Source organism: Sinocyclocheilus grahami, unplaced genomic scaffold (genome assembly GCF_001515645.1).
Source record: "Sinocyclocheilus grahami isolate Dianchi unplaced genomic scaffold, SAMN03320097.WGS_v1.1 scaffold475.1, whole genome shotgun sequence".
Taxonomy (NCBI): domain Eukaryota; kingdom Metazoa; phylum Chordata; class Actinopteri; order Cypriniformes; family Cyprinidae; genus Sinocyclocheilus; species Sinocyclocheilus grahami.
The window spans coordinates 189383-206921 of NW_015505654.1; the positions used below are offsets into that span (position 1 = coordinate 189383).

At 37.9% G+C, this 17539-nt stretch overlaps 1 protein-coding gene across 1 annotated transcript in view; it reads right to left on the reverse strand.

The window, feature by feature from the left end:
• Positions 1 to 13919, reverse strand: part of LOC107553567 (nuclear receptor corepressor 1-like) — a 125538-nt gene extending 111619 nt beyond the window's left edge. The window contains exons 1-4 of the mRNA XM_016235837.1: positions 13702 to 13919; positions 4812 to 4906; positions 3685 to 3886; positions 1753 to 1920 (exon numbers count right to left, since the gene is read on the reverse strand). Coding sequence (XP_016091323.1) covers positions 1753 to 1920; positions 3685 to 3886; positions 4812 to 4906; positions 13702 to 13809 — 573 coding nt within the window. The 5' untranslated portion in view covers positions 13810 to 13919. The remainder of the gene's footprint in view (positions 1 to 1752; positions 1921 to 3684; positions 3887 to 4811; positions 4907 to 13701) is intronic.
• Positions 13920 to 17539: the final 3620 nt, after the last annotated feature.

Here is a 17539-nt window from a genome sequence, read left to right on the forward strand (position 1 = left end):
ATTTTATTTATTTGTAAGACTTTTTTATGACTAAATTTGGTAATGGGAGAGTAAAAATATTTTTAAAACGTACACCGTTCAAACTAGGCTGCTTATGTTGAAGTGTTCGGGATGTGGTTTTTAATGATGAGACCTTTTTTGTAATCAGGCTCTCAAAAAGTATATAACAATTTGGATATAGATTTATCGGCCAACATATCGGTTATCGGCTTTCAAAAATAAAGAATTATCAGTTATTGGTATCGGACAAAATTTTCACATCGGTGCATCCCTACTATAAAGAGGAGCCTTTTGCTATATTTATGTGTTACTGCATTTTAATATTTTTACTTAACCTGTTGTCTACATGATTTAACTCCTCCTATAAAATTGCATTTTACTAATTAAGAAATACACTCTTAAAAATAAAGGTGCTTAAACCTTCACAGAACCATTTTTGTTTCCACAAAGAACCATTCAGTCAAAGGTTCTTTAAAGAACCATCTTTTTCTCAACTTTTTATAATCTGAAGAACCTTCTTTCGCCACAAAGAACCTTTTGTGAAACGTAAAGGATCTTCAGATTTTAAATTTTTTTTATGAAACCATTTAGACAAAAAGGTTTTTCTATGGCATTGTGAAGCCCCTTTATTTTTAAGAGTGTGACAACATTTACAGGATGCACTGAGGAGGAGCCCAAACTACAGTACACACAGTGGCCAAGTGATGCTTATGGTCCACGATATTGGTACAGATTCTGTGTCATGAACAATTCTTTGTGACTCTATATTTGAAGTTGGAAAATACATTTAGTTCCCACTTTAAGTGAACCTTAGTTCCCAGGTCATCTACAAGATGGATTAAAATGCTGATAAAGTCAAGAAAAGATGAGACAAACACATGACAGTATGAGTGAAATGTTAAAATGTGAAAAATAAAAAAAAAATAATAATAAAATAAGTAAAACACGTTTATTCTGTGGCACCAAAAAAAATTATTTGTCGCCTACATTTTTTCTTATAGGAGCCATTGGCTCACTCGATTTTTTGGTTTGGAGCCCTGGGTGTAATATCACATTCATATACATTCTCAACAAATTTGCCCTGTGCCCTTCCTTCTGAAACTGCAGTGCATAAGGAAAAACCTGGTAGAACAATCAAGAAAAAAAAAATTCTAGGCAGACTTAGGCTTTGATTTCCAGTCTTAATAAAGACAGCGGTATACAATGCAAGATAACAGTTTGTTGTTCTTTTGCCACATTTTCACCATTGGGCCAGAACAGAATGGAAAGTACCTTCAACCAGCATGCTAGTATCTCTACAATCAGATATTTAAGAAAACAAAGATAGTAGACGGCAATGAGGAATAAATGTGTACACTTGCAAGCGTGACAGATTTGTCATCGCCATCAAAGAGCTAGAATAATTGGCAAAGAAAGGGAGTTGTGACAAGCCTCTTTCAGGGGGCAACATTTCCCACAAGGCTTATTGATAATACTGAACAAAAACCCTGTCTGCTGCTAGCGGTGAGCACCTGTGAGCTTTCCTGTGACATGGGACTGAACCCTGGTACGTAAAGGGAGAGAGTGAGAAGGTCCGTTTTGGTTTGGATTTAAACAAACAAATCTTGTCATCACAAAACTAGTGACTGAAACTGTCCTGAGCTCTTTATACAAAATGAACAATAGCTTAGAGCTTAAAACAAGTAGTTCTTGAGCTGTAGCAGTGTTTAAGCCTCTCTCTCTCATGCATTTGTGTTTAGTCAGGCTACATACCTGTTTCTTTTTCAGTTTGAAAATCTGCTGCTCGACCTTGGCAATCTCACGATCAACGCGGTCCATGCTCTGAATCAACTCCTCCTTGGAGAGTTTGGAGGGCGATGTGTCTGCATCCTCACCCACCTGTTGAACTCCGGCATCCACCTTAACACTATACTGGGTTTCCTGTCCCAGAAAACAAGAGAGCACAAGAATAGATACAAGCTTGTTTTATGGAATGGGGGAATGTTTAAATTACATACATACAATACATACATACATAAATAACATACATACATAAATAACATACATACATAAATAACATACATGGGGGAAAAAAGTATTTAGTCAGCCACCAATTGTGCAAGTTCTCCCACTTAAAAAGATGAGAGAGGCCTGTAATTTTCATCATAGGTATACCTCAACTATGAGAGACAAAATGAGAAAAAAAAAATCCAGAAAATCACATTGTAGGATTTTTAAAAAATTTATTTGCAAATTATGGTGGAAAATAAGTATTTGGTCAATAACAAAATTTCATCTCAATACTTTGTTATATACCCTTTGTTGGCAATGACAGAGGTCAAACGTTTTCTGTAAGTCTTCACAAGGTTTTCACACACTGTTGCTGGTATTTTGGCCCATTCCTCCATGCAGATCTCCTCTAGAGCAGTAATGTTTTGGGGCTGTCGCTGGGCAACACGGATTTTCAACTCCCTCCAAAGATTTTCTATGGGGTTGAGATCTGGAGACTGGCTAGGCCACTCCAGGACCTTGAAATGCTTCTTATGAAGCCACTCCTTCGTTGCCCGGGCGGTGTGTTTGGGATCATTGTCATGCTGAAAGACCCAGCCACGTTTCATCTTCAGTGCCCTTGCTGATGGAAGGAGGTTTTCACTCAATCTCACGATACATGGCCCCATTCATTCTTTTGTTTACACGGATCAGTCGTCCTGGTCCCTTTGTAGAAAAACAGCCCCAAAGCATGATGTTTCCACCCCCATGCTTCACAGTAGGTATGGTGTTCTTTGGATGCAACTCAGCATTCTTTCTCCTCCAAACATGACAAGTTGAGTTTTTACCAAAAAGTTCTATTTTGGTTTCATCTGACCATATGACATTCTCCCAATTCTCTTCTGGATCATCCAAATGCTCTCTAGCAAACTTTAGACGGGCCTGGACATGTACTGGCTTAAGCAGGGGGACACGTCTGTCACTGCAGGATTTGAGTCCCTGGCGGCGCAGTGTGTTACTGATGGTAGCCTTTGTTACTTTGGTCCCAGCTCTCTGCAGGTCATTCACTAGTTCCCCCCGTGTGGTTCTGGGATTTTTGCTCACAGTTCTTGTGATCATTTTGACCCCACGGGGTGAGATCTTGCGTGGAGCCCCATATCGAGGGAGATTATCAGTGGTCTTGTGTGTCTTCCATTTTCTAATAATTGCTCCCACAGTTGATTTCTTCACACCAAGCTGCTTACCTATTGTAGATTCAGTCTTCCCAGCCTGGTGCAGGTCTACAATTTTGTTTCTGGTGTCCTTTGACAGCTCTTTGGTCTTTGCCATGGTGGAGTTTTTGGAGTGTGACTGTTTGAGGTTGTGGACAGGTGTCTTTTATACTGATAACAAGTTCAAACAGATGCCATTAATACAGGTAACGAGTGGAGGACAGAGGAGCCTCTTAAAGAAGAAGTTACAGGTCTGTGAGAGCCAGAAATCTTGCTTGTTTGTAGGTGACCAAATACTTATTTTACCGAGGAATTTACCAATTAATTCTTTAAAAATCCTACAATGTGATTTTCTGGATTTTTTTTCTCATTTTGTCTCTCATAGTTGAGGTATACCTATGATGAAAATTACAGGCCTCTCTCATCTTTTTAAGTGGGAGAACTTGCACAATTGGTGGCTGACTAAATACTTTTTTGCCCCACTGTACATACATACACTTATCACCTTCTTGACCTCTCCAGTGGTCCTGATGCTGTCCTGTATGGTCTGTGGAGGGGACAGTAAGAGGCCGGTGGGCTGAGACCTTGAAAAGTGCGTTTCAGATAAGTTCTCGATGCGGGAACGCTTGGCCTCGAGAGTCTCCTGCTCCTGCTGAGCTGGGCTGGCATGAAACTGTTGCTCATAACCATGTCTGCGCTCTGGCGGCCTGCAGGAGACGAAAGAGATATTATTATGCTTCACAAACTTCAGCACCAAACAATATTACTCAAAACAACACAAAAGAGTTTAATTTTAACCAAATTAAATTTAAATACAATTAATTGATCTAAAAACAATTATTCGAGAATTGCAACATTATGCACTTTATATTCCAATCACATTGTCAACCAAGAACTGCATTTGTCTGGGATTTGGACTTAGGAGCATACTGAACAAACAAAACTGTCAAACACAGACAGAAACTCAAAGACTCAAGGGTTTAACAGAAGAAACTAGTATTGCATATAATATTTTTATTAATACTCCATTTTAAACAAAAATGTAAAACATTTAAAATATTACATTCATGTCATTCTACATCATACATTTATTTGTCAATGTGAATAATTGACTGACATACATAAATGGTTACAAATATATCAAATAGTTAATTGCAATAATTCATGACAATTATTCAATGGCCAAATCACGATAATGTTGTCAGATCTACATAGTATAACCATCATCTATGGTGGGTTTATATCTGGCCCACCATAGATGACTTCACTGACAATTAGGCAATATCGCGTTCATAATCGCAGATGAATCACATTCGATTATGAACGCGATATTGCCTAGCTTGTCAGTGAACTATGGCTCTGTGTATTAAATGCTGCTCCATCTGAAAGCAGGTGATGGAGATTTAATACTAATCACGGAACCGGCTTTACTGACGAGATGCGCATGACAATTGCATGCGATTAATTGCACAGCCCTAGTTAATATGATATTATTGGTTAATATATTTACTCTGCTCACACATTTAAGAAAGAAAGTATGGTCATTTTCATCGTACATTATCTTTAAATTGGGCAGAAATAAAATTAGGAGCATAGCATTATGTCTCAAGTGGGTGGGGACAGTTGTGTCACCTCTCGGTCCCAGCAGGGTGGAATTCAGATAGTAGTGAAGGCCTGCGGCGCTGCTGGTCTTGCAGGGGGGTACGATAGTCAGGTATCGGATAATCCTAAACAAACACAGACACATACATCAGATAGGAAGCACTAGGCAAAACAAAAACACGAGGACCTCAAGGATGAGGGCTCAGAAGCCTTAAAGACATGGGCAGAAAGACAAAGAGTGTGTGTGTGTATGTATGTGAGAGAGAACGAAGTGGATAAAGAGATTAAATCAAATACAACTTGAAATATTAAAATTACAACTGTTTTGTATTTTAATATATTATTCCATTGACTGCAAAGCTATATTTTCAGCAACCACTACTCCAGTCTTCAGTTTCATATGATTCTAATATGCTGATTTGATGCTCAAAAATAATAATTATATAATATTTCTTATCAAGATCAAACTGTTGTGCTGCTTAATATTTTAATGGAAAACATGTCACCTTTGATCAATTTAATAAATCCTTGCTGAAAATTTTTTTATTTTTTAATTGATAGATGTTTAGCAAAGGCCTTCAAATCAATAAATAACAGATATTTAATAAAGAAATGTGGTAATAGCTGTAGTGGTGGTGCTTAAAGTTGTCATGCTAAATCTCTCTCAGAAAAGCTACTTCACTAAATCCATCCCCTTTATTAATCCACCTTAATTTTAACAGAAGAGCGAGCACAGCCATTTGTAACTTAAGGCTTCTGGCTTCCAGTTATTACAGTTGTAAAAGCAGTCTGTTATGTAGCTTGATAATGCAAACTGGTATTTGTTATATTATTTTAAAATATTATTGTAATCATAAACGCACACAATCCATGTTAATTTTAGGTCTGTACAACTAATAAAACATTTTTTTTTAAATCCCAACATGTATTTTAGTGTTTTTAAGTTTCAGAGAGCTCTGCTTTAGATGTTATCAGAATACATGAAAACATGTCCAGAGTTTCATATTATAAAATGAGGCACAGTTTTGTTTGGCTAAATGACGCATTCACAGTTGTCTGAGTTGGCTGCGGTACAGCAGGATTACTGCAAGACCTGCTGGTATGAGGTCACCTCACTGAAATAGACAGACATCAGATTTCCTCTAGAAGCCACTCACACTTTATGACCATTTGTGTTAGAGTTGCTTCTAAAATGCTAACAACCCCAGAACAAACATGGCCATGTCCATGTCTGCGAACAGGAAATGTGTAAATAATTGAGTAATGTGAATTAAAAAGAGGAAAAGTGCAGAGAAGAGAGAGAACAGCTGGCGTCTGTTTATTTCTGCTTCTCTAGCTCTAAGGAACGTACTACAGTGATAACCAAATTGATTTATAATGTTGAGACCCAGCCATTTCTGGCCTACTGTCATCTGAGACAGAGGGGATGTTGAGGAGAAAATAAGCATAGAGGGGCATTTACACACACAGCGATTTGTAACATCATTGAATTTCAAAGAGAGCTGGCGACTTCCAGAGACATGAGCAGCAGAAATAGCTGGCAATGCATTTACCTTTATGGCAATTAGTAGTAATATGATGCAACCACTATCAACAGTAGGGCTGGGTTTTGACACAAATTTCACGATTCGATTGTCATTCACAAGCTTGCGACTCGATTATCAATTCGATTCAATATCGATTATTTTGGATATATATCAGGTATAGTACGTCAAATTTTCTCAAGGAGAAAAAGCTCTCAACTAATGCTGTAAAATATACATGAGAGTCAGTTGGTACTACATTACTATAATATTGAAGGTTAAAATTGACTGATTTGTTAAAATTACACTTAAGTTTTTAAAATAATAAAGTTACAATTACATAATATTTCTACTTCAATTAATTTGTTTGAAATATAAACATAATGGTGGCTGTCATAAAAACTTGATGGATTTATTCAAACATAAATTAAACATTGAAGAACGGTAAAATGTATAATGAATATGTTATATGGTGCATATATTTAGCAAAATGCCCCTCTCTACAGTTTATTTTTCTATCTGACTAATGAGTTTATGGCCACCAAATATGTTTTTCTGAGGTAAATGTGACGTTACGTGACATTGTTTACAAGCTGTTATATTGACGTCTTTGCGCAGCTGAAACACTGATTGAGCGATTACATCAGACAGGATACGGCTTGTAAAGTTATACTCTTTCTTTTAACTTACCTTCGGATGTTAAGTCATGTTTATTTTGTGCTGAAACTGGTATTAATGTGGAGGAGATGAACAGTTCACGTGCGCCTCGCTTCTGTTGAACTGAGGCGCTACAGCGATCAGTCACTTCACATTAAACAGCGCCAAAACGGCATTTATTGTTTGAATATTACAATACAATCGAAAGAATTTGAAATCTGAGTACCAAAGCACAATGCTTATTGCGATTTATTGGATGGGAAGTGCCCTTCAATGTTCTGTTTATTAACTGAACACAGGCTAGACTAATCGATTCTTGGGATTTAAGAATCGATATCGTTCCATAAAAATGAGAATCGATTAATATCGAGATATCGATATTTTTTATCCAGCCCTAATCAACCAAAGTGAAGATACTGGAGCAAACTTGATCAGTATCTCCTGAGAGATACTATTGTTGAGTGTAAGAAAAGACAGGAAATGCTCATGTAAAAATCACTGTTCTATGGTTTATTGGTGCCATAAACAAATCATTCTGTCTTTCGGTCCAAATTTCTTTGGCTAAAATAACTTTTAATGGGTGCTATAAACAGTGCCTGATTAAAAATCGCTTGAATTGCTTAGAAATGTAATCTTATTACATTCATTACTGCATTTTAATTAGTGCCAATTAGTGTGATAACGACGAGTGGTGGAGCGCCTCTGCGTGGTACAGCGAAACACATTTTTGCACATATAAAGTTTTTTTGACCTAATTATTAGGACTCTAGTGAAGTAACAAAGCTTAAACAAAATAATTTATTAGCAGCCAAATGTTACATTGCAACCATGAAAACAACTGGATTCATGTAAAGAAAAATTAAGCCATACGCGGCTTTGTGTTCAGTTTTGCAGACTGGTCACTCAAATTGTTACAGAAAGCATTGTTAGTTAATTTTTTTTTCATTTGGTAAATGCCTTCCATGTTTTAATGCATTTTAATGCACTTTTAAAGTTTGAATCTCAGTAAAAGCATAATTTGTATATTGTGAATACATTGCATACATACAGTCATGTAGGTTATTCCAATCCAAACTTCCAATCAAATTTCCAAATTTGCAATCAAATGCTAACTTAGTCTATACTTTGTGTAAATGTTAAATTATTTTCTCATTTTTAAGCATAAAAATTGTTACATTAAGTAAGTTACATTAAGTATTGTTACATTAAGTAAGATGTTATTGTCTGATAAGGCATTACAAACAGCCATTCTGTGGGATCAGATCCAACTCAACGGGTGGACTGAATTGCTCATGGCACAAGCAATGCATCCCATTTGATGTCAGATTTTCAAACGTTGTGGGCCCATTAATAACTTGAGATCATCCAGCAGCAGAAATGCTTACTACAAATAATAATACATCCACTCTAGCAATAAAACCTCTGTACGTGTGAACGCCCCATGACACAGCACTCGCTACACAGAGGTGAACAATAAAGTGGGTTTGTCTAGCTGTTAGGAGAAAGGAGGAAAGCTGTGTAAAGTAATTAACCTTTTTGTGACATACATCTCACTATTAGAGAGGAAACAAGAGCTGAGGGACAGAGATAGTAGGATATTTGCATGTCTAAATCTAATTTGGGTTTTAAACACATGGGTTGTTGGTATTAACATCCTACTCCAGGTATTGACATTTCAGGCTAAATAGAGGATGTATAAACCCCAACATGCCTGTTTCCGGTATATAAACTTTACAAAACACCCTTCTTTATGGATGATTTTTCCTAACAAAATAAAAAAACAAATTCAAACGCTTAAAAATATCAAATAATAAATGCTCAAATGATAAATCAAATGCGATTTCATTTCCTCATTCGGGGAAGCATGAACTGCATCAAAAATCTAATTAAAAAAACATTTGTATTTGATATCTAATTTTCATTATCAAGCCAGTAAAAACCTGACATAATGAAATCTATAATTCAAAGCTTAAAGAATAAATCAAGTGCTCATATGCTCAAATCGACATCGCAAATGGAAAATCAAATGCTCAAAAGCGAACCGCAAAAGGCAACTGATAAATCAAATGCAAATGAGAAGTGTCGATCAAGTATCATGGGCGGAGCCTGCCTCAACACTGTTTACACTCCGACTGATGCATGTGAGCAAACAGACAGTACTCTTATTTACCACTGTACCTTATATTTTATTCCTCTCTTTTAGTCCATAATGGAGCGCGTGTAACATGGCACCAAGCTCCTGCTGGTAGAAGGGGATACTCCCTGCATTTAGTGTAAAAACTAAGGAATTATATATTGCATTAGGTGCCAAAACAATAGAAGGAGACCAGGGTTACACTGTCTGTTCGTTCACATGCATCTATCGGATTGGCAGCTGCCTTTAGCGGTGGCAGGTTTTCATGGCAGCTCCCCCTGCCAAGATTTTACTCACTCTCTGTGAAATTACACCATGAAAAGCCACAGTGCTCGTCGCTGTCACCGAACTCTTCTGTCTCAAAGCTCCGCCCACACTAGTTGATTGACACTCCTCATTTGCATTTGAGCATTTGATTTATCATATTTGATGTCTGTTTGAGCATTTAATTAGCCTTTTCCGGTTTACGTTTGAGCATTTTATTTGTGATTTAAAGGGGTCATATGACGCAATTTCAAATTTTCCTTTCTCTTTGGAGTGTTACAAGCTGTTTGTGAATAGATAAGATCCCTAAAGTTGCAAAGACTAAAGTCTCAAATCCAAAGAGATATTCTTTATAAAAGTTAAGACTTGTCCACACCTATGGGATTACATCTCTGCCGCAATTCTGCGAGCGAAAAATCATATTTTGAGCGCGCAAAAGTGCGTTTTGCACGCGCGCAAACTGAGTTTTGTGGAGAAAATGTTTGTCTCGCAAAGAAGAAAGTATTTAGAGCGATTTTGCATTTAAAATAAGTTTTTGGATGTGTGCAGACCTTCTCTTTTGCGCGAGCAACGTTTCACTAGCTTGCTCACCTGATGCCAGCCCTCAGTGCTCTCTAGGGCTGGGTATCGAGTTCGATACTTTTTAGGCACCGACCGAATTGCCTTGATACCATCGAGTATCGAAAAACGTCTTGTCGTTCGGTACCAAATTTCGATACCCAAGGGGTTAATCTCATCAGCGTCAGTGAGCCAATAAGCCTGCAGTACTTGCCGGTGTGTTCGACTAGAAGTGCGGCACAGATCGATCATCCGCGAGAGCGATTGGAAAGCGCACGGAGCAGTCTGCTCTCTTTAGCTCTCGTGGTACTGTAATACCAGCAGTATAGAGTAGCGCGGGAGCCGTGTGGAGTTCCGATCATATGCAGATGTCCGTTCATACTAACGTTACATGACCGAAAGCGCGTATTATGTGACCATTCATGCAAACTGTAGCATCATGCTACATAAGACAATAAATAAGATTTATATTCCGCTTTTACTCAAAACTCACTTTAAATCACCATCGAGTGTTTGTAATAACTTCCGATTGCAGTCTAACAGGGCCATTGAGCAAATAAATATAACAAACAATAGGGTAAAAAATGACAAACTATTTCCATGTCTTCCACCTTTTTTATGTTGCAAAGACATAACATATCAGAAATTAAGAAATATATCATGATATCAATTTAGGCCATATCGTCCAGCCCTAACTGAACGCAAGCGCTTATTCCGATAGAAAACACTGTATTGGTTTCCACTGATTAAGAAATATTTTGTTTGCTTGGGTGGTAATATTAGGTCTATTATATTAATAGGGAAGGGGGCCCAAAAATGTAATGTTGCTGAAATTAAATATGTTATTACCTCTGAGTCAGAGCAGTGATCATGGAAGAGAGAACACAAGCAGACAGCGCTGGAAGCTGCTAATGCTCATCAGTAAATCAGTGGAAAATAAATAGAAATCATTATTCTGTCTGAGCTATGGGTTTTAAAACGAACACTAACTAGTGTAAATGTAGCCTAACAGATGTGTAAACTGAAGACTATTTGAGCTTTATTAAAACAATTTTGCACTGATTTATTGTGTTGGATACATTTTGTTCCTTTGTGCAGTGGCTCAGGAGACGAGTCTTTGAGTTTGTATAAACATCAACAAGCTGAAAAATGAAACCAAAGTTTTTTTTTTTTGATAAATGTAATCTTGTTAAAATTGATTTAATAAAATTGGTATCGAAAAAAGTATAGTTCAGGAACCGGTATCGAAGTCAAGATATCGGTATCGAAAAATTTTGAACGATACCCAGCCCTAGTGCTCTCTAAATGCCAACAGCTCGCTTGCTCAACACAACCCAGCGTTACAATATGCCATAATTCCAGCAATAATTATTAAGATAACCTACTTAATAATTATGCACACCTAGGCTGTTTCGCGCTGATGGTCTGCATCCCAGCAGAGTCAGGGCGGAGCTCATGTCGGACAACATCTCCAGGACGCTGTGCTCTATGTGACTAGTAAGTCAAATCTCAAATAACTGCCCTGATGACTTGTGTTCTACCCGCTTAAATGATAGAAGTACTTGTGCTGTCCAATCTATAAAGACTGTGTCTGTTCCCCGAATAGTGAGGTCAAAATATAAATTTAATGCAGGATCTAGAAAAAATCTGATCGTGATTAAACCAGAACAATTTAAAATAAATGAACAAAAAACATTTTTAAAGTTTGGGCTCCTAAACATTAGATCACTCTCACCCAAAGCAGTTATTGTAAATGAAATGATCACAGATAATAGTTTTGATGTACTCTGCTTGACTGAAACCTGGCTAAAACCAAATGATTATATTGGTCTAAATGAGTCTACTCCACCAAGCTACTATTATAAGCATGAGCCCCGTCAGACTGGTCGTGGTGGCGGTGTTGCAACAATATATAGTGATATTCTCAATGTTACTCAGAAGACAGGATACAGGTTTAACTCATTTGAAATACTAATGCTTAATGTTACAGCACTGAGGGCTGGCATCAGGTGAGCAAGCTAGTGAAACGTTGCACGGGCGAAAAAAAGAGAAGGTCTGCACACATCTAAAAACTTATTTTAAATGCAAAATTGGTTTTCGTGTGCTCGAAATACTTTTTTCTTTGCGAATGAACATTTTCTCCACAAAACTCAGATTACGCGCGTGCAAAATGCACTTTTGTACGCTCAAAATATGATCTTTCGTGCCAAGAATTGTGGCAGAGATCTAAGCCTATACACGCCCTCCTAAAACGCCTAGTTTAAACACACCCCCACATGTCTACGTCACTGTGTGGGAAGATTTGCATAACACCACCCAAATGTTCACGCAAAGAATGAAGGCGTAACTTTATTTCTCTCTGTAGTATTGTTGTTGCTGCCGCCGCCATGTCGTGGAAACGCTGTGTTTCTCGTTGTGAAAGCGAAACTACTTTGGTCTTCCAAAAGAGGACGATATCTGCTTCGTCATGCCTAGAGCTGATCTGTGCTGGTCGCTGAGGAAATACATCAACTTCGTGCTGTGGATTGCCGGATCGGCTTTTACCATGGACGAAGCGGAGTACGAACTAGATAGCTGGCCAATTAAAGCACACCTTGCTTTTCAGGCCGATGAGCTTTGTAAAAATCAACGCGTTTCAGAAAGGTGGGGCATAGAGGAGAAACATTAATGTACATTGTGGAAAATAATGTGTTTTTTGAACCTTAAAGGTGCAATAGGTGAATGTCTTAAGAAACGTTTTTTGTTATGCTAGTTGAAAGTCTCTTCACATCCCGATAGCAATCATTAAGTTAAGTGGTCTAAATGTATTTGTCTGTATTTATATATTCTGTGGAAGGCGTAGGATCAAGAAATGTTCGTCCAATCAAAACGATCGGTCCAAGCATTTTAATATGCTTTCCTACCTGCCTGTCAACGTATGTATTAGCATACCTCTGCGCACCGGGTTCGCGCAGACAGGATAACGTCATCAGCGTGTTCACGCACGCTGTGCAAACTGTGCAACAACCCGATCTTCCTTCTTGGTATTGTAGTACTTTTAAAGTTTTCTCACCGGTGAATGACACATGATGTAGCCCAGCGGTTAATCCAGTCCTCGCGCGCCAGCTCGTTAGAAGTGAGCTACGTGCATGAACTGTGTTCCGATCGATATGATCCCTACACAGTGTTCACTGCTCCCTACTCCCTGAGTGGGGGAAATCCATTGATGTTTACTTCACTTCGGAACATGGGCTGGAATGTAGCCTATTGTAGTAATGTTGCCTCTGGTATTCTGGTCTGTGAGCGTAAATGCGTTCGGGGGCGTGGCTTTGGATGGCGATTGCAGGGAGGGTGGGACGTTCGCTTTCAGTGCTATCAGGCTAAAGTTAGCATTTTCCAAGATCTCCTACTGCACCTTTAAACCGCATAAACACTTTTCATTACACCAAATACACAAAATAATGTTCTTTTTAGCAACATCATATGACCCCCTTTAAGCATTTGATTTCTCACTTGCGATGTGGGTTTGAGCATTTGATTAATAATTTAAGCATTTGATTTATCATTTGCGATGTGGGTTTGAGCGTTTGAGTTATGATATTTATTTTAGCATTGAATTAGATTTAATTATGACAGGTTTATACTGGGTTGATAATGAAAATTAAACATCAAATACAAATTATTTTGATTTAGATTTTTGATATAATTCATGTTACGGTTATAGTTCTACTTTAACACCTTTCTTGTTATGTGGTTTGTTGGCAGTGTAATGTGCTATGCAGGTGAGGTTGTGTGTGGTACTGACCGAAGGGTGGCGTGTGGAGCTGAAGGTGTACTGCACTGAGTGAGGTGGGTAACGGCTCTGCTCGCTGCTGAAGGACCCCTGGCTGGGGGGGAAGCCTGAACTAGACATGCTGCAGCTGTCTGTTGGAATGCTGGAGGCTCAGAGGGGGCCTGGAGCACTGCTATTCAATCATGGGCTCAAAGTCGGCATGATTATGCTGCCAAACCACCTGAGGACGAGAGAGAGACAGAGAGACAGAGAGAGAGAGAGAGAGAGAGAGAGAGAGAGAGAGAAAGAGGAGAAAACATCAGAACATTTTAAGAGCCAAACATTCTGAAGGAGTCTTGGGTACAAACTCTTTCCATGACCAAGCAAGGTTTTAAAGGTCCCTATGAAATGTTTTGTTGTTACCAAATTATGTTTTAGCATGTCTAATTATTTGAAAGCATAAAAACAAGTTTAATGAGAGAGAGAGAGAGAGAGAGAGAGAGAGAGAGAGAGAAAGAGGAGAAAACATCAGAACATTTTAAGAGCCAAACATTCTGAAGGAGTCTTGGGTACAAACTCTTTCCATGACCAAGCAAGGTTTTAAAGGTCCCTATGAAATGTTTTGTTGTTACCAAATTATGTTTTAGCATGTCTAATTATTTGAAAGCATAAAAACAAGTTTAATTTATTCTTACAATAGTCTTATGATTTTTGCTCAGAAATTCTGTTTTGTGTATTTATATTTTTTAGGCATAAAACATTCATTTAATCTATCTTTTAAGTAATGAAATTTAAATACATTTAATTTTTTGGAAAATAAAGGTAATTTAATATTACAATTAAAACACTGAAGAAATATTGTATGATTATTCCTTAAAAATAAGGTTTTAATAATTTTAGTAGTAGTAGTAGCAGCCTATTACGTACATTCTACTGAACAATAATAATATATTTCTGCCGCAATGTCTTCAAGTTAAACCAAACTTTTATTTTGACGGGTTGTCATGAATACCTTTACATTTCTGTGTGTATATGATATGAGGATAGTTTTACTCAAATGAAATGGTCAAATGCTCATGAAGTGACTCTCAGAGAAGTTTTGGAGATGTTGTTTATGTATTTATGTCCTCATTAGTGAGACGGCAGACGCTAAAATCACTGCAAGCATCATGCGCGCTTCAGTACCAGTGGTAAACAAAACTGCACGTCTGCGCCATTCATTAATACAGACACGCAGAATTCATATTTAAATAGTCGTTTTGCGGCTTAATATTTACAAATACTAGTGGGAGTGTGCTCACTTGTGTATGCGTGCATGTGTGTGTGTGTGTGTGTGTGTGTGTGTGTGTGTGAGCATGTGCGCGCGCACTCAGGGCGGCACTTCGCTGTGTGAGATAGAATTCATATTTAAATAGTCGTTTTGCGGCTTAATATTTACAAATACTAGTGGGAGTGTGCTCACTTGTGTATGCGTGCATGTGTGTGTGTGTGTGTGTGTGTGTGTGTGAGCATGTGCGCGCGCACTCAGGGCGGAACTCCGCTGTGTGTGATACAGAGAGCGCGACCATAACGTAGAGACCGAAATTAAATGCCGTCGTGTAAATAAAATAAATAACATAAGGCTATTTAGTTTGTTTAATAAAAGAACAAGGTATAGACCTGTTCTAATGGAAAGGTAACTTTAAATGGGATGGGGGGGCAGGCCGCCACCCTAAAATAATGGCAGGGGAAAAACTGCATTACAAGGACTCTGAAGTATGTAGTTCTGAATTGTGTAGTTAAACAGTTTTTCACCAATTCTGTGTTCAGGATTTTTTGGGTGGGGCTAAAAAGGGGGTTCTATGACGCACTGGAGCCCCCGAGCCATGGCCCCTCCCCTAACACTATAACTAGAGCACATTCTCATGAGTTCACCCGCTCAATCGCGAGTTGTCAGTACCGTTAGTAGCACACAGCCTACACACACACAGCTAGCTAGCTATGCCTTTGTCACAGAAATGCGTATTTCCTGGTTGCGATAACATACAAAACAGCACGGTGTCATTATTTAAATGTCCTAATAATGATTATATCAAAAATAGTTGGATTAATTTTGTGAAGAGATCTGTGTTCAGGATTTTTTGGGTGGGGCTAAAACGGTGACTCGATGGCACAATGGAGGCACAGAGCGTGGCCCCGCCCCTAACACTATAAGACGTGTGTTTGACTTGAAGCAGCCCACAAAATGTATCGGAGCTATTTGAATTCTACACAGAATGCTATATTTTATACCAATATGGATGAGATTGTGGCTGGCATACCCTGACAAATGCAGCTTTACGGAGCTCAATGGCTCTAGCTCAAGCTGTGATATAAACAAACTCTATTGGCTATTATAAAAAGGGGCGGGGCTGCTTGATATGTCCCGCCCTGTCTTCCTGTTTCAGTTAAAATTACGTTAACACAGAGTATCGCTGCGTATTTCTAAGCATTTCAGGGGACCTTTAAGGCTGGAATACACTGAGCGTAAGGTCAACAGGTGTGCTTTCACAAGACATTACATCGAGAAACTGCACTCAATCAGCAAATGCTGTGCACACATCCATGTTACTATTGGATTGCATTTAGAGTTTAACAGAAAAAGCATGAAAGTGAGCCATCCTTTTGTTTCCATGTCATTCAGTCTACATACTCTCATAATATGTAAATAATTAGGGTAAACATACCTATTAAGCTCATGTATCCATTAAGCACACTTCCATATTTGAGCTCCGATTATAAAAAGACAAAATAATGTATTATCATACTTGATGTAATTTCAAATCAATCAGATCAGTGCACACTGAGATATGAGTCTCCATGTTTTCACACTGTCTGGCGGCCATTTTGAAAGCTGTCTGAAAACTTTCACCAAAAGAGGAGCCCCTTAAATGTGCATTTTTTAGATGTTTAAGCCTTTATTTTGGGTAAGTTTTACTACTTGCTGTAAAATTAAGAGATTAATGTTTATACTTTTGCATATTATAATCTGGAATTTGGATGTGGTAAATAATTACAGTTAGATCCAAAAGATAGTTTTAGCAACATAGTGCAGATGCTACAGAACACAGTTAGCAGACTAGCTGTATTAAATTGTGTGCTACGCTAATATATTACTTCACAGGCATTACTGGCTTGTACTTTTAAATCCATAATATTATAAATTTACAGTTTATTGCTGCTGTAATTTTTAAAGATTTCATATTATTTTAAGGTGAGCTTAAAGGGTACACTACTATGAAAATCACACAGACATCAACAAGAAAAAGTATAATTTCATAGATATTGTTAATAGTAGTTGTTCATAATAAAATATGTTTGCACTTAATACATGACCTAGATTATTTATTTTGGGAAATCTTGTAATTTTAATATACGTATTACATGACATTTATTAAAAATTGTTGCTGGTCCAATTAAGCTCTCTTTGTGTGCTCTCTTTAAGCTCTTCCACATTGAACATCTATGTAAATACTTCATAAACAGACTTTACATATAAACTGATGGTGATGGTTGTCACTTTAAGTTGTTAATCGATTTTCTATAGATTCTGTAAAATCTGCAGACTGGCTTTGACCTTTGGCAACTAGCATCAACTTCTCCAGACTAAATCGGTGGAAAAGCGTCCACCTCTCCTGAAACATGACACGCACCAGCAAACTGCAACAACAGAAGATGCTGGAGTAAACCACTGTTGCCTTTGGAAGCAAAATCCGCAAGTTTTCCATTATCATGGACAAACTGTAAACCCAATAATAAAGCCCTCTATGCACACCTTGGCAACAGAATCGCCATTGGCTAGTACATTTTTTAGTTTACTCATCAGACTGATAGGCGCTATATATATATATAT